General features: G+C 37.0%; 1 protein-coding gene across 1 annotated transcript in view; it reads right to left on the bottom strand.

The window, feature by feature from the left end:
* LOC114081789 (sodium/glucose cotransporter 1-like) overlaps positions 1-18,065 on the bottom strand; it is a 60,635-nt gene extending 42,570 nt beyond the window's left edge. Inside the window, exons 1-6 of the mRNA XM_071613527.1 lie at positions 17,955-18,065; positions 12,966-13,037; positions 8,291-8,395; positions 6,794-6,853; positions 2,135-2,239; positions 511-616 (exon numbers count right to left, since the gene is read on the bottom strand). Of these exons, the coding sequence (XP_071469628.1) occupies positions 511-616; positions 2,135-2,239; positions 6,794-6,853; positions 8,291-8,395; positions 12,966-13,037; positions 17,955-18,065 (559 nt within the window). The remainder of the gene's footprint in view (positions 1-510; positions 617-2,134; positions 2,240-6,793; positions 6,854-8,290; positions 8,396-12,965; positions 13,038-17,954) is intronic.
* Positions 18,066-18,251: the final 186 nt, after the last annotated feature.

Genomic DNA, 18,251 nt, shown 5'->3' with positions numbered 1-18,251 from the left:
TACTTTGTGTACAACCAGAGACATGAAAAATTGTGCTTTATATATGTAATATGAATTGAATTGCATTCTGCCATCATTTATAACAAATTAAAATTTTAAAAAAAGATCCCATCCAAAGACCTTGCCAGGTGACTTAAGGCCTATGTATCCCCCTCATTCCCTTTCTGTACTCCTACTCTATCACTTGATAACCTGAAGTAACAGCCCAATTCTGCCCCAAACATGGTCACTATTGACCCTATTATTCCCCTTGAAAAACTCTTGAGAGCCCAATCTAATTTCTAGAAGTAGAACACCACTTAGGTATCCCTCCCTCCAATATTTCCACTGTCTGTGATCTATATACTTAGGGAAAATTGTAAGGTCTAGAAACTGCTGCCTCAATGTCTACTAGTACTCCACTAAGTAGAGAGTGTTTGAATTAGTATAAATCCTGATTCATGGGTTCAATTTCCATCACTCCCCCCCCCCCACAATCCTGATTCAGTGTTTGAATCAGGGCAACCTCACCTGTGATGGTGTACATGCCAGAAACTGTCAGCAAGACTAGGGTAGTCTGGTAAATATTCAAGTTCCAAATCATTTTCAAGAACATAGCACCATAGCTGATCTCCAGCTGAAATAAGTACAGGGTCAGCTTACTGCACTTTCTTTTCCATCAGAATCAACAACAATTCAAGAAAGAAATGGGTCTTGGAAGCCATATACAAGAGATGGTCTCTGACTGGCACCGCATTGCATGGATGCTAGGTGAGATCTACCAGTGAGTTCAGCCTGTAGAGCTGAATTAATTCAATTTGCCCGGTTAACGCAACTTAGCCTTTTCCATTCTGAAGCCTCAGAGTGGAAACTATGGTTCTGCCACTGGGAAAAAGCCACGGGGATAGCATCTCAGAGATTGGCAAACTTTTCGTGTAAAGGGTCACATGGTAAATATTGTAGGCTTTTTGGACCACACACTGTCTCTATTTTTTTATAACCTTTTAAAGCTGTAAAAATTGTTCCTAGCTCAAGAGTTGTACAAAGCAGATTATTAGCTGGATTTGTCTACAGACCAGATTTGTTGAACCCTGGCTTAGTTAATACTGATTTTTTAAACATCTGCACATCATTTAACTGGATAACCTCTTGATTTGTTATTCTAGCCTCCAAAGCCAGGGATACAATGGGAAAAGATTCATCTATAAATTTGTTCACCAAATGCTTACTGAGTTCCAACCATGTCATCGATACTTAGCAGGTTCAGAAGACACAAGGGTTACCAAACTTAGTAGCTGTCTTCAAGAAGCCTATGTTGAATGAAGGAGACAGACTACTATACAGCCTTGTTCTCAGTGTGATAAATGCCACTCATTTGATCATTTAAAAAACATTTTATCAAGTGCCTTATGTGCTAAACATGTTCTCAGCACAGTTCTCAGTAATGCAGTGAAGAAGCCAAGCAAGGTCCTTGGTCTCAGGAAGCTTGCACTGAAGCAGAGAAGACAGACAATAAACAAATAAATTACTCATAGGGTGATAAACATTACAAAGAAAATAAAAACAGAGCCATGGAGTAGAGACTGACTAGGAAAATCTGTGAAGGCCTGTTGCAAGGAGGTGACATTTGTAAACACTGTAAACAGTATAGAGCAAGTATAAGGGGCTTGAGGTGGGAATAAGTTAGCTGTGTTTGAAAATCAATAAGGCAGTAAATGTAGGTTAAGGGGAGTAAATAAGAAAAGTAAGGCCAAAGAGGCAAGCAGGGACTTGAACAGGACAGCCCTTACAGTCTTACTCAAGAGGTTAAGTTTTCTTGCAAGAAGATGGAAACTCCTAGATTTTTTTGAGCACATTACCTAATGACATTAGATGGATAATCCCAAGGTTCTTTGACCTGTGACCTGCACTTGAGATTAAGATGCCTCTGCCTTTTATGTTTTGCAAAATAGTATTAAACTATTAATAGTAAAATTAAGTACTCTTAGATACTCTACCTTACACAATAGAGATCAACAAGTCATTTATGAAGCTTCAGAGTAAACTATTGGGATAACTAAGCATAATCCTGAATCCCGCTTGTTGGTTTTTGGTTTTGTTCTTGTTCTTTTTTGGGGGGCGGGTATTTTACTGGGCTGGTTTTCATATAACTCACCGAGATCATACTAAAGGTATAGACGAGTAAAAACATAAAAGAGAAGAGGAACTGGATCCGGAAGCCACCAAATCTCTTCCTCAAATATTCTGGCAATGTCACCACCTGTACAAGCCGCAAGATAAGTCACCATCAGATAGTGAGTGTGGAAGAGGCAGATCCATGGGGATGAGCCTTGCTCACAAAGTGCTGTTTGCCCCAGAGATGTTGCCAATGGTGGGAGTGGCCCAGGAGTACAAAATGTGGGATCATTGCCTCTGGCACCAGTCAAGATGGGGCAAATAAGGAGAGGCAATATTGCTGTCTTCAAGAAGTCTTGGAATCCAGCTTCCTGTGCAATCTTTGGAATGCAGAAGGAAATTTAGCTAATTAAATTTTCTAAAGATGACAAATAACTTTTATGGAATGATAATAGAGTAAAAGCAAGTACCGTGTCATGTACTAAAAAGATAGCTAGTACTCAAAGGACATGGAACCTGACTCTACAGTCTGTGTCTAAACTGCCAGTCTAGGTGCTGGTGCCCCAAATGATACTGTTCTTTTTCTATATTGTCTAAGGCACCAGGAATTCAGAGATCATGCCTTCTGTGCTCACTATGTTCTTGGACCAGAAACTGGGATCATATCCATTTAACAATTATTGATATGCCTACCATAGCTAAATGGATATGGTCCCAGTTTCTGTCCTATCTTTATGTGCTCTTGATCATCTACCAATCAATACATGTCTACTTTAAGTTCTAACTTAAACTCTCCCTGTTTGATGAAGCACCACTCTTGGTAGTGTCAGTCTTTTAAATCTTAGCCATTCTGGTGTGTACTGTATATATATAATTTTTTTTAATATAACAATGTTTTGACATCTTAAAAATATCTTTCTGGCTTGGGGGAGGTTGCCTTTCCAAAAACTAGTCAATTTTTAAAGATAACAAAGGGCTCAGCATGGAGTATGTCTTTGATATATGAATTAACCAATTCAGAGCTGAACTTCCTCTAGCTAGCCTGTGCACCCCAGGGAACAATATCCCTCTGCTCATTCATCTCAGATCAGGTATTAGGCAACTAGAGATCAACCCTACAACCCCAAAACTATTGAGATTATTTAAGCTAGCCAATCCTAAATTGTTCATTCTGCCCTGCCTTGACTTTCCCATAGAAACACCAATAAAGCCCCAAATCCCTTCACTTCTATCTTCTGCCTTCTGACCATCCTGTGTCTTTCCCATGTGGTCCTGCATGGCATGCTGTCTCTGACACCCTCCTATGTCTAGGACCTGTGGGTATATTAACCTTCATTTTTCCTGAGCTGCTTCTGTTTCTACACTTGTTGTCAAAGCCAATGACTACCTCATAAAAAGAATCAAAGAATGAATATGCAACAGTATCTTATTTTAATAGCACTTTCCTAATGATTAATTATAGTATCTTTTCATGTGTTATTTGCCTCTTGTATATTTTCTTTGGTGAAACATTTGTTCAAACCTTATTTTTATTATCAAGTTATAAGAGGTTTTCAACATACATATTTTCTGCATATAAGTGTTTTATTGTAAATAAGTTTTACAAGTATTTCCTGCCAGTCTCTAGCTTTGTTTTTCATTTTCTTAACATCTTTTAAAGTAAAAATTTAAATTTTGGATGAAGTCTAATTAACTAATTTCTTTCTTTATGATTTATGCATTTTGGGTCTCAAGAAATCATTACCTACCAAATCACCTTGATTTTTGAGGAATATTTTTATTTGATATAAAATCCTTATTTAATATTTTTTCTAGCATTTTTGAATATGTCTTTCTAATGTTTTCTGGCTTCTGATGTTTCTACTGAGAAGTTGACCATTAAATATGTCATTGTTGCCTTGAATGTAATGTGTCATTTTCCCCTTACTGCTTTCAAGATTTCCTTTTTGTTTTTATCAGTTTCGCTATGGTACCTAAGTGTGGTTTCCTTTGTGTTTATTCTATTTAGTTTTTACAAAGTTTCTTGGATCTGTAAATGAACATTGCCCTCCTAGCTTTGAAAATTTTCAGTTGTTATGTTTTCAAAAAATGTTTTTCTGGGGTTGTGGTTCAGTGGTAGAGCACTTGCCTAGCATGTGTGAGGCACCAAGTTTGATACTCAACACCACATATAAATAAATAAAAAATAAAGGTCCATCAACAACTAAAACATTTTTAAAAAAGTGTTTTTCTGCCTCCTCTGTCTTCTCTTTCTGGGGCTCCAATTACATGCATGCTGGACTATCTGATATTGTAATCACAGGTCTCTGGGATTTTGTTCCACCTTCTTCCTTTTTTCTCTATTCCTTATCCTGGGTAATTCTTATTATCTTAAAATTCATTGATTCTCTCTTCTGTCATTTAAAATCTGCTGTTGAGCTCCTCTTGTGAATTTTTAACTTTAGTTACTATGCTTTCCAACTCTAGAATTCCTCTTGATTCTTTCCTATAGTTTTAGTGTCTCTGTAGAGAAGCCCTATTTGTTCATTCATTAATATCACATTTCCTTTACTTTTTAAAAAATATTTACCATAGCAGATTTGAAGTCTGTCCATTAGATCAATATATGGACCTACTCAGTCAGGTCCTATATATTGTATTTTTTTCTCTTACAATGTGGGTCATTCATCTTCCTACTTCTTTGTATATCTAGTAATTGTTGGTAGGAAACTGGTCATTGTAAATAATATAATGCAGTGTCTAGAATCTGTTTTGTTTTTCTGGGGACTGCTATTTTTATTTTAATAGGTAATTAACTTTCCTAGACTGAAGCTTCCAAACCTTTCATGGTCAGCCCTCCCCAACCCATGTTCGCAGCTGATGTTTCTGCTTGTTTTTTTTTTTCACCATCTTCCAGCTACAATTAATTAAGTCTGGCCCTCAGGAGGTTTCCTCTGAACCTGTGTAGTATGGAAGTCAGACAAGGATTTCATCCAAATTTATTTTCAGATTTGGGGGTTAACTCTCTCTTTGGTTTCCTTGTTTTTAAAGTGCCCCACCTAAATTTCCTAGTGCTTTGCTGTCCTCAGTTCTGTCCTTTGACTCCTCAAACCAGTAAGAATTCTGCTTTCCACTGCTTATCCTATATGGTTTGGGAAATGTAGTGTGATAAACTAAAAATCTCACCAGATGCAGTACTATCTTTTCAAGAAAGAGCGCCTTATGGGTTCTTTCTCTTTACAAATAGGCTTTCTGGAGTCTCATATATGTATGTGTACTTTAGTGATCAGCCAGGAATTTGGAATTTTTATATCTTATTTACAAATTATTCTCCATTTCAAGGATACAAATATATTCTATACTATATATTTTTTTTGCATTTTACATTTAAGTCTTTAATCAACCTAAAATTATTTTGTGTAGAGTAGGGATCCAATTTGTTTTTTTCATGTGGTAATCAGTTGGCCTTCCTTTATTTAGTGATCTGCCTGCAATACCATCAATGTCATAAGTGTCCATATATACGTTTCTGGGCTTTTGCCCCTCTTCCACTTGTGAGTATGTGTGTAAGTCAGATTTCTATTACTGTTAAAAAAAAAAACCTGAGATAAATAAACTTAAGAAGAGGAAAGGCTTATTTTGGCTCAAAATTTTGAATGTTTTAATCCATGACCAATTGACCCCACTGCTTTGGGCCTGTTGTTGTATCATAGCAGGAGAGTTTGGCATAGAAAGTTGCTTATCTCAAGGCCAGATGAGAAAAGAGAAAGAGGAAAGTGCTGGGGTCATAATATCCCTTCAAGGGTCTGTCCGTCCCCAGTGATAGGAAGATCTCCCACTAGGCCCCATTTTTAAAGATTCTTTCCAAGAGCACCATGGGCTAGGGATCAACCACTTTCCAGGAGCACCATGGGCTGGGGATCAACTCCTTAACATATGGGCCTTTGGGGGACAACTGTGTAAATCACAGCAGTGAGTTTATCTCTGTGTTAATTATTACAGCCTTTTAATACTTTTTTGGAGGGTACTGAGGATTAAACTCAGGGCACTCAACCACTAAGTCACATCCCTAGTCCTATTTTGTATTTTATTTTGAGACAGGGTCTCACTGAGTTGCTTAGTGCCTTGCCATTGCTGAGGCTGGCTTTGAATTTATGATCCTCCTGTCTCAGCATCCAGAGCTGCTGGGATTAGAGGTGTGAGCCACCTTGCCCAGCTGTAAACTCTTTGACATTTGGTAGGACAAGTATCATCTTTGATAGCAATATCTTTGCTATTCTTATACTCTCCAACATATATTTAAGAATCATTTGTCAAGTTCCTCAAAAAACTCTATTTGGATTTTGTTTGGAATTACATTCCATGCACAGACCAGTTGGTAGAACTGACATTTGAGTCAGCTGAGTCTTCTGACAGTTGAGTCTTCCAATCATTAACATATTTGTTCTCTAAAAACCTAAATTGGTTTTATTTTTTAATAAACTTTAAAATGTTTTCTTAGAAAAGCCTTAAAGGATAAACTATTCAGTAAGCCAACAATTATTGGTGTTTGTTAACCCAAGGAAGCATATGTCTTGTAGGCATCTTGCGATTAGGGAAGTCAGTACAAGGATCAAAAGACTAAGAAGTTTAAGTTGTCCTCTAAGATGTTTTTAGTACACTTGCAATATTTGTGAGAAAAAATATTTAGAGAATAGAGTAACTAATAGTGGACACTTACCCCAGCCTTAAGGTAAATAGGAATAAATATCCAACCAAGAACAAAGACCATAAGTATAGTCTGAAATCAAGAAGATGAACAATTAAATCAGGGACCCATCTAGGTCAAGCTCTTAAATGAGATGCAAGCTCAGTTACTATTAATTTTGAGCCTGATAGATATATCATTACTTGGGACTTACAAATAAAGGTCCAAGAATACACCTTTCAGAAAAAAATAACTTAATTTTCAGGCACATGATCTTTGGCTATGTGGCAGAGTGCTTGCCTAGCATGTGCAAGGGCCTGGGTTCGGTCCTCAGCCCTGGGGGGAAAAAAAGCCAAAAAAAAAAAAAGATTCTTTTAAAAAAATTTACTTTTGGTACTGGGAATTGACCCTGGGGCACTTTTCCAATGAGGTATTTCCCCAGCCTTTTTAATTTTTTTAAAAATTTGAGACAGGGTCTCACGAGTTGCTGAAGGTCTTTCTATGTTGCTGAGACTGGCCTGAACTTGTGAACCTCCTGCCTTAGCCTCCCAAGTAGCTGGGATTATAGGGGTAGATCACATGCCAGGTGTCTATAGAAGGCTGTTAATTTGGGGAAGTAAACTGAGTTCATTTCCAAGAATGAGGGTGGCTTATATTTTAATAAATTTAAAATATTGTTAAAAATAAGAAAACACTAAGGGAAAAGTGAGAGAAACTATGTAAAAATGTCACACAATTGAAATTAAGTAACATATTTGGTTCTGGATTTATTTACAAAGAAGGGATAATGTGAGCTGAGTATATGAAGAAAAGTGATGTTTGAAAATTCTGAGAACTTAATAGTGATGAAGAACAGAGTTTATTAGGTTTTGACTCTGTAGAAATATTCTTTATTTTTTGTAGAATATAAGTACAAAGATGAGACTAAAAATGTGGAGCTTTCTGATTAATAAATGAATTAAAATTGGGTGAAATCAAGAAAAAGAACAATATTTCCTACAACAAATATATTCCGTTAAATAAATAAATAATCAAATATTTTATATTTTATGATTGGAACTAGTATTTCTGTGAGATAACTTAGAAGAGTTATAGTAACTACTGAATTCTCAAAGAGCTTGGTTTAACCCATTCTAAATATTACGCAAAGACATATGCATAGATATGTCTATATATATATACACACATATATGTACATATACATACACCCATATAGGTCTGTATATGTACATTATATATATGTAGATATATATATTTAAATGTTAATAAGATCTTTTCCCTACCTAATATCCTAACAGTTTTCTGTTCACTATGTTCCTATGGTTGTAGGGTTATAAACATTGTTTCTTAATTTACTAAGAATGAAAACCAACACAATCCTTTTGAAAAATCAAACATGTAGTTCCTTTCTCACAACTTCTCAAGAAGTCTTTCATAGTTACCCAAGGTTGCAAGCAAATTTTTAAGTTTTTGAGTTTTATTAGACAACAATAAATGTGGAGATTAGTTTCTGCAAAATGTATTACTTACGTTCCATTCAAAGGCCCCTACAGCGATCCCCGAAGATGCTCCTATTCCAGACAGGCCTATAAAATGGCCACTGCCAATATATGTAACAAAAATAGAAGTACCTATCTGAAAATAAAAAGATAAGTACATATCAGAACTAGGTAATTAGTTCTCACAAATACAAACTCCCAGTGAATTTCACATTTTTTTCAAAAGGGATTATTCCTTGTACAGAATTCCCATTTATGTTTTTTCTATATCTCCCTTAACCATGAATTAAAAGCCAAGTAAAGAGGGAGAAAATGAGAAAAAGTAAAATAGCCATACTTATGTTGTCACGTTCTCCACTAATGTAATTAAAGCAGAAGTATTTAGAAGTATGGATTTGTTTGAAATAATTTAAAACTGAAAACAATATAACTTTTTGTGAGACTGGTTAAAATACTAAGGTACATGATTGTGAGGAAGTACAATGTAGCATACAGAAGGAATAAGGTAGTTCTATTAAGTGATAAAATAAGGTAAATAAGATAGATGTAGTAACACATGCCTAAATCCCAGCAGCTCAGGAAGCTGAGACAAGAAAATTGCAAGTTCAAAGCCAGCCTCAACAACTTAGTGAGGCCCTAAGCAACTCAGTGAGACCCTGTCTCAAAGTAAAAAAGGCTGCAGATGTGGCTCAGTAGTTGAGTGCCCTTGGGTTCAATCCCTGATACAAAAAAAGTAAATTATATATGTATATGGTTTATATTACATTTATTATATAATAAGTAATTTATATTATAAATTATATATAAAACATAATTTCTACAATTGTATGTATTTTACATTTGTGCACATATATATTTATGTATGCACGGAAACAAAATGCTTCTGGAGCTGGAATTATGGTTACAGAGATGGAGTGGGGAGAATATTTCAAGTTCCATACTTGGACTGTAATTTTTGTTTTTTTACAGCCAACATCTGTTACTTTCAAAATGAAAAAGTCCTAGAGGCATATAAAAGGAACAAAATACCTCCAAAACCAGTCATAATTTCTGAATGGAGTGGAGGCACTCACTCCATTTAAAACCGTAATTTGACTATAATGTCATTGGCATCAGACACATTTAAAACCAAATTATCAAGAAAAGCTAAAACCAACAAAGGCTTTTAGGTAAATGAAACCAAGATGAAAACAGCATTGGAAATATTAACATAAAGTAGCACACAAGACCAAAAAGGCTTAGAAGTGACCAATAAAAGGCAAGGAAATATAGAAGAGACATGTAACAAGTACTCAAGTAATGGTAATTTTACTCTTAAGTATGTTTACTACATTTACCATTATATGAAACATTATATAATGTGTAAATTGCCTAATAATAGAGGGCATAAATAGTGGAATGCCCATATAATGCAATAGTATGCAACTGCATATACATATAATCTCTCTATATAGATTTATTTTAATCAATCTTGAAAGTTGTTCTTAGTACATGAGTAAATGAAAAGATGGATTATAAAGTAATTATTCATTATTTCAATAATAATAATAGTAATAACAATTGTTATTTATTTATTTATTTATTTATTGGTATCAGGGATTGAACCCAGGGGTGCTTAACCACTGAGCAACATCCCCAAGTCCTTTTAAAAAATATTTTATTTAGAGACAAGGGTCTAGCTGAGTTTATTAGGGCCCTGCTAAGTTGCTGAGGCTGGCCTTGAACTGTCAATTCTCCTGCCTCAGACTCCTGAGTTGCTGGGATTACAGGTGTGCACTACCGTGCCTGGCTCAATAATTATTAGTAATGTCCACTGCCTACTAAGGACCAGGTATAATGTTGTAGGTGTTAAGCATACAATAGTGAGTAAAATAGAAAAAGTCCTATTCCTGCTTTCATGAAGCTAACACTCTTTTGGGAAAAAGAGAAACAATAAACAATATATCGTAGATTTATTTTATAGCATAGGAAACAGTAATAAGTACTATAGAGAAAAAGAAAGTTGGGAAAGTGGATAAGAATGTTGAATAATAGGGCTTTCAGGGTAAAATGTCCTGAGAAAGGAGCTAAGGAATACCAGAAGAGCTGACAGAGCAAGCTGTGGGGATATCTAAGGAGGGCATCCATGCAGAGGCATTAGCAGATGGAAAGGCACTGAAACAGGATACTGAGAACACTGGCTAGAATTGGGGAAAGTCATCCTAAGAGGGAAGAGAGGAAAGGAGGTGTAGATCATCTGTGGCCTGATGTAGGTGTTCATGGCAATTGGGCTTTCATTCTGGGTGATATGGGAGCCCATGGAAGGTTCTAGGAGAAAGGCATCATTGTCTGATTTAAGTTCTGTTAACAGACTCAACTTTAGCTGGTTCTTTTGAGACTATATATAGAGAAGCAGAGGTAGGGAGTCTAGAGAAGAGGCTGTTATAATCAATCAGGTGAGAGATGATGGCAGCTAGGAGCTGAAGGTAGAGTGGATGAAAACTGGTCAGACTTCAGATATATTTTTTAGATTGAGTCACAGGATTTCTTGATGTATAGGATGTTGGATGTGAGAGAAAAATAAGAGCTTATGATGACTCCAAGTTTGTGAACCCCAGCAGCTAGAGAGATGGAGTTGTTATTAATGAAATGAAGAAGATGGCAGGAGAGGCAGATTTGCAGAGGAAAATCCAGAGTTCCCTTTGTGGTATGTTCAGCATGAGATCCCTGCTGAGCCTTTCAAATACAGGTGTCAAATAGGCATCTATACATCTCCAGTATTGAGTTGAAGGGAGAGATGTGGGCTAGGGATAAAAATAAATACATAGAGAAGCAAAGGTAGGGAGTCTAGAGAAGAGGCTGTTATAATTAGTCAGGTGAGACATGATGGCAGCTAGGAGCTGAAGGTAGAGTGGATGAGAACTGGTCAGACTTCAGATAAAAAAAGAGTTGGATTCACACCATATGGTAGGTATTTAAAGCCAAGAGACTAGATGAAGTTGTCAAGTGAGGAGTGTAACTGGAGAGAAGAGGGCAAAGACTAAGGATCTGGAGACCCACAGAAGCTCTGAGGGGATCTAAAAATCTTCTCAAAAGGACTAAAAATATGAGGAGAGAGGCAAGAACCTGCAAGAGAGTCTGAGCAGAATCTAATGAAGCTGAAGAAATAAGGAGGAAGAGAGCCTGAGAGCCAGGCCAGATGATAGAGGGTTTCAGATGCCACAGCTAAATGAGGTAAGATGAGAACTGAGAAGTTACCACAATAACAGGTGATGTGGAAGTAACTGGGGACTCTGACAAGAGCTATTGATATCCATTGATTTTTGCTGATTGAACAAAAACAAAAGAAGCAAGAAAAAATGGCAAAATTTTTCATGTATCCCAATTTCTTTTACTGAATTTTGTTTACTAACAATAATCCTAATAATGAAAAAGAAACTGATAAGTCAAAATATGTGCAAACATTAGGAGGTTAAAGTGTATCAATAAAACCATTACAAGTGTCACAGTTATACAAGGTAACATAGGCATTAGATTCCTGTTTTTCTGAGAACAAAAAACACCTCTATAAGACCACGGTGTGGTTCTTATCAAAGACTGGGGGCTTCATAGCCTAGGAGGAGATCATGTTGTTAGAATCTTCCATCAAAGAATAAACTAAGTAGGAGGCCCAGTACAAACAGCTCTTTGCTACATCAATCTCTTCCTAAACTGGGTTTATAAAAAACAAAATTAAAGCATAATGCAGAGAGTTGAAAAGAGCTGTCCCCCAAATCTCCCAGATAACAGAAGCAAGGCCTCTTTGACGTTGCTTGATCCATCAGTTAATAACTGTGCTTTCCTGTTTCCTTTGTATAAAGACACATGGAGGTTATCCTGAAAACTCAAATTCTTGCCAGAAGACTGGTTGAGAACAAAGAATAAATGACTAAATAAGGGCCTGGTTGTTGCACAATTTTCTAAATGTACCTTAAATTCCTATGTGGGAAATGTATGTCTATTTTTACATAAATTATGCTTGACATCCTCCTTCTACCTGGGTGCCCCTAGCCATCCCAGTAGAGATACAGGGCTAAGGAAGGGCAACTGCCTCCACTACTGTGGGGGTTTTTGAGTCATTCCTCTTGGACCAATCACTTTTTATAATCAATAAATTAACATACATACAGCAAAAATGTTTCTACCTTCAATCCTACTTCCCTTCATCTAGATGGGAGTAGCACCTACGCTACTCTGCACCTCCCACGCTTAGGTGTATGCTGTTTCCTCTGCATGGAATGCCCTCACACTTTGTTACCTAGAAAACACTCTATCTCCAAATGCTGTTCACACAATCCTACTTCCTTAATCACCCATCAAGCCACATCTATTCCATGTTCTTCCTAACTTCTTGTTCTGCACTGTAATATATTCTAATTAGTTAAATATGTATCCTACTCTCATTCTTGAGTCTGCTCTTCTATATGGCAGAGTGGTCTATTTTCTACCTATGTCCTGGAACCTAGAACAATGCCATGTATGCACTGGGTACCTAATAAATGGTTACTGAACTAAAATGAATGGGAACATTCAGGTTAAGAAAATTTAGAGTTAAGGAAACACTAATTAAATGACATGCCTGATTTAGCAATTTCAAAGTATTCTGGGTATAAGACATCTACATTAAAGCAATAAGCAAGTTAACAAACAGCTCCCTAAATGGATTGCCACATGCAAGGTTTACTCACCGACCACCATGACAGATTTCTGCCAGCCAGGAAGAAGTCTTTTATTGTTGCACGACTACTTGACATTACAGCCTAAAACAAAAATAAAACACCACAGTGGATATAAGAAACCAAACTACTCCCAAAACAAAGGTCTCTCAAACATATGACCTTTACTCTTCCCCAAATTCATTCTTCCCTTCTTTCTTTTTAGAAATAGAATCTGCTATAACCTGTAGTAGAGGAGAGTCATGGCTGCCTAGCTGGAGACTACTGTCTCTTCCAACTATGAGACTGTAAGGCCATCGTCATTTCTCTACACTCTTGTGAAAAAAAGATTGCTTTATCCAACCCCTCCCCAAATAGCTAGTGCAACAGCTTCTGGTGGAGTCTGGAAGACTACTGGGTATTCAAGAATAGAAAATTTCCTGAACATATGCCTAGCTTTTTCCAGGAGGGGAGTCATACTGTCATTACTATGGTGTTCTTCCAATTTATCAAGTCCTTTCTACTACTCTGATTCTCACATCTGGTATGGTCAAAAGACAATATAGAGGATTTTCCAGGTTTTCCCTAACTAGCATGAGCTAAGGATGATAGCTGGTTGACAGAAATAGTTTTTCCATAGAAAGAGTGAACTTGCTGCCACCATTCAAGGTATCTGCATTTTAACAGGCATACTATTCATGTCATAAAGCCTTAAACCCAAAAAGTAACTCTCTAAATTCACATACATTAAATCAGTCTTACTTCATCCATTCAATAAATATTTATAAAGGTCCTAGTATGGCGTAGGTAACTCTTCTTGAGAAAGGTGTCAGCTGTAGGTAGGTAGAGGTAGTACATGAGACTTGGAATTTACAAAACATTCTAAGAGGAATGAAATCATTCTTTCTATTAAAAAAGAACAAACAGAAAGTAGAGATTCTGGCAAGAAAGTGACTTAAGCATATATCCATGATTCTTTCTTCCTCCCTACTCTCCTTCTGGAATAATACCACAAATCACAACAGCTAGGTTGCGGGCAAGATGCATCCAACACTTCCTAAAAGATCTCTGGACTGAAATTAATAGAAACAAAAGCCTAAAACATGTAATTAATAGAAATTAATAGAAACAAAAGACCAAAACATGTATACCATAAAGCCACATACTGCACAAATTGTACATTTCACATCCTGTACAAGCCAAGGCACCAGCAACAAAAACTCACTTCCTAGTTTAATAGGGGGCTTCAGCAGATTTGTACTTTAAAGTACTTGTAAGGAGTCCATTCATGAAAACGTTTATTTCAATTCAGTGGTAAAAGGGTGGTTTATTTAATAACTGGAATAAAATAAATCTAGACTCCTCCCACTGCATCATTAAAAAAGGCAAATTCCAGATGATCCAGAGATTTTTATATTTTATAAAAAACCCTACAAATTATTAGAAAAGTTAGAATAATATTTGTACAGTTTTGGAGTACAGGAATAAATTTTTTTCCAATTTTTGGTACTGGGGATTGAACCCAGGGGTGCTTAAGCACTGAGCCACATTCCCATCCCTTTTTATCTTTTTATTTTAAGACAGGGTCTCACTGAGTTGCCTAGGGCCTTGCTAAATTGCTGAGGCTGGCTTTGAACTTGTGATCCTCCTGCCTCTGCCTCCTAAGCTGCTGGGATTATAGGTGTGTGCCACTGCACCTGGCAGAAATATGATTCTAAGCCAGGCAAAAAATATGGAAGATATAAAAGGAGAGAGAGAGTTGATTTCTTTAAAGAAAACAAAAACTCAAATGACAAAAAGATAACCATTAACAGGTCTGGACCAGTGGTTCTCAAGTAGGGAGAATGGCAACATTTGGAGACATGTTTGATTGTCACAATCAGGTAACGGTCTTGGATTCTTCAAAGTATGGTAATGTAGGGACCCCCCACAATGGAATTATCCAGCCCCCAAAGTCAGTAGTGCTGGGGTTGAGAAACATTTGTCTAGACATGATAGTTTAGAAAAAATATCAGTAGTTCAAAGGAAGGACAAATTGATAAAAGCAAAGACAAACAAGCTCATTCAAAAACACGCAATAAACTGGCTATTCTCAGAAGAGAAAAATCAGAGGACAATAAACTCATTAAAAAATGCTGAGTCTCACTCGGAGCTTGAAAAGCATAAATTAATGCTTCGATGAGATACTACTGTTTATGCATCAGATTGGCAAAACAAACAAAAATTAAATAAGGCTAGTAAGGGCTTGAGGAAAATGGTCAAAAACCACCTGTGAGAAATTAAAATCTCAACTACCTTTGGGGATTTCCATTTAGTAATATCTTTTAAATTTTAAAGTAAACATACTCTTCTGACTCAGTAATTCCATTTTGGGAGTCTGTGCTACATGAGTTAATAAGCAACAATACATTAAACAAACAGACTTGGCACAAATCTAAGGATCAATTAGTAGAGAAGAGCTGAATAGTACTCGTTTGTATTATTATTACACAGCTAATTAAAGCATGAGTTAGATCTATATCTATTGACTTGTAGCACTCTACAAAATACATGAAGTGAAAAACAGCAAGCTTCAGAGTAATTATTCTACCTTTTTCTAATAATTTCTAGGTTTTTTTAATAAAGTATAAAAATCTTTGGATCATCTGGAATTTGCCTTTTTTAATGATGCAGTGGGAGGAGTCTAGGTTTATTTTATTCCAGTTATTCAGAGAAATGGGTATGATATGATTCCATTTTTTTGTGAAGACAAAAACTAAAACTGTATGTGTCTGCATATGTACATATAACTGAAAAAGGGGAGGAAGGATCCATGGTTCCTGGCTACCTCAGAGATGGGAATGGACTGGAGAAGAAGAGTAAGATTTTAAAAATATTTATATTTCACTTCTTACAATGAACATGTAAATATTTTGTAACTAACAACAGTATATGATTTCCAAAAAGAACCAGAGCAAAAATAATAATATAAAGAAGGAAAAGGATCAAAGTATTCTAGATATCTGCATATGTTTTATGGCTCCCAGAAGAAGAGCAGAAATAGCAGGTTTCCTCTGGAAGTGACCAGATGGCTTAGTAGTTCTCTGACCTCCTCCAGAGAGTAACCTCTATTTGTGCCAAGAGCAAGCTATGTAGGGGCTTCCTAAACAATAAGAGAACTGGGATAAGTATTCCCAAAGAGGTGCTTGCTACTCAGAGCCCCTGCCTAGGCCAACTAATAATTAAGGCCACTGGAAAAAAAGAAAATAATTTGTTTGAATGATCTGAATAAATACTTCAGGCTTGCCTTTTCCATTTGGAATAAAAGGCCTATGCAGTCATCCTTTGGTGTTCATGAGGGATTGGTTTCAGGAACTCCTGGTGGATACCAAAATCTGAGGATGTTCAAGTTCCTTACATAAAATGGTGAAACATTTGTATATAACCTATACATTACTCCTATATACTTTAAATCATCTCTAGAAAAATTACTTCTACCTAATACACTGTAAATGCTACATAGTTGTTATACTGTATTGTTGAAGAGATAATGAAAAAAATGTGTATACATTTACAGCACAGATTTTTTAAAAAAACATCAGTTAGGTGAATTTGTGGATTCAGAACCCTTGGATGTGAAAGGCCGACTGTATTTTTTCTTCTGGTACAAAGTTCTCCTAATAGGATGGAGTCTATGTTTTCATTAGTCCATCTGCCCAATAGAGAAATGACTCATTGTAAGCCTTTGAGAATGTCCAATGATTACATTTTCAAAGGCCAGCTTCACTGTAAAGTCCACCTGTGAACTGGTGGAGCACACCAAAGTATAGGTTATATGGGCATTAAAACTTTGGCTGGGAGGAGGCCATCTAGCATGAAACCTCTTGCACTTGTTAACAACTTATGACATCGTCACCTGCTTGCTGAAGCAGGCCAGTCAGAGACCTTTGATGGTTAATAACTTACTCAAGGGAAGATACTACGACACTACCCAAAGTTTTCATATACACTTGATATTCTAGTGGAACAAGGACTATGTCTGGTACTTGGTGGTATGGTTAAGGGACATCTTTTTGAGTGCTTACGTGCTAAGCTTTAGTGGGCAGATGGCAGTAAAGGAGATATGACTCTACCCTACTGAGACAACCTTATACTAGAAGAAAAAATACAATCTCCTTACTCAAATTTAAAGGTAATATTCAGAACACTAAATTACACATGACTTTTGTGTCTTGCTTGCAATGCAGAGTGATTAAGCTTATGAGTCAGGTCAGACAACAGCTTTAAGTTTGAGTCTGAACTCCATTATTCCCTGGTTGTTACTTAACCTTTGGAACCTTAGTTCAAATAATAGTACAGTCCTCTTTCTATAGCCATTGAGGATTACCAAAATCCACAGATGCTCAAGTCCCTTATACAAAATGGCATAGCATTTGCATATAGCCTATAAAATATCCTCTTATGTACTTTAAATCATCTCTAGATTATAATTTAGATATTATGATACCCAAAACAATGTAAATAATTGTTATAACCTATTGTTTAGGGGGATAACCAAAAAAAAAAAAAAAGTCTGTATGTGTGCAGTAGAGATCCACATTTTTCCAAATAGTTTTGATATTATTTGTTGAACCGGCAGATAAAAAGACTCCTGGATAGGGAAGGCAAGCTATGTTATTCATAGAATGGCTGTGAAGATTACCATCATCATGATCATCATGTTATCATAACAAGGAGTACTTATGAAATACACCTAAGGTTTTAGGTTCCAGGCAGTGGGTACAGGAGCATTTGACCTGTTTGATTATTTGGAGGGTGGCTGGGCATGTGAGCGGGTGATGATGAAGGATGGCTTTGCTGATAAGGAAGCGTGCTTACTCTTGGCAGGAAGGGTAAGCAGAGGGTAAGCAAAGGAAGAGTGGAGAGGTCTTTTCTCAGGGATGCACATAGGCAGGGGCCAAGATGCCCAGTGCTGAAACGCTAGGGAGGGGTTAAACCCACCAGGAGTCCCAGGCTCCGCCCTCCCCTGGAGTTAAGTCATACCCACAGGCCGAGGCCCAGAACCAACAGGAGGTAAAAAGTTATCGCCAGTGTGTCTATGGTGTTCTGGGAACCAAGACTCCAGTTCCAGTTCTGTCCTTTGGAGAGGTCCATAGTGGCGTTTCCGGGCCAGGTAAGGAGCACTGGCTTCCAAGAGGGGGCAACGGCTCGGGCTCCGGTTCTGGCTCCGGTTCGCAGGGCATCCTGGGAAGGGCCACAGGGCAGCCTGGGTATTCCCAGCAGGCCTCCCGCCCACTTCCAGCAGGGCTGCAGAAGACTTCCTGCTTCTGGGTGGGGTTA

This window comes from Marmota flaviventris, chromosome 1, assembly GCF_047511675.1.
Source record: "Marmota flaviventris isolate mMarFla1 chromosome 1, mMarFla1.hap1, whole genome shotgun sequence".
NCBI lineage: Eukaryota > Metazoa > Chordata > Mammalia > Rodentia > Sciuridae > Marmota > Marmota flaviventris.
The sequence above is the reverse complement of the archived record's forward strand: the minus strand, read 5'-3'. Positions and strand labels throughout refer to the sequence as shown.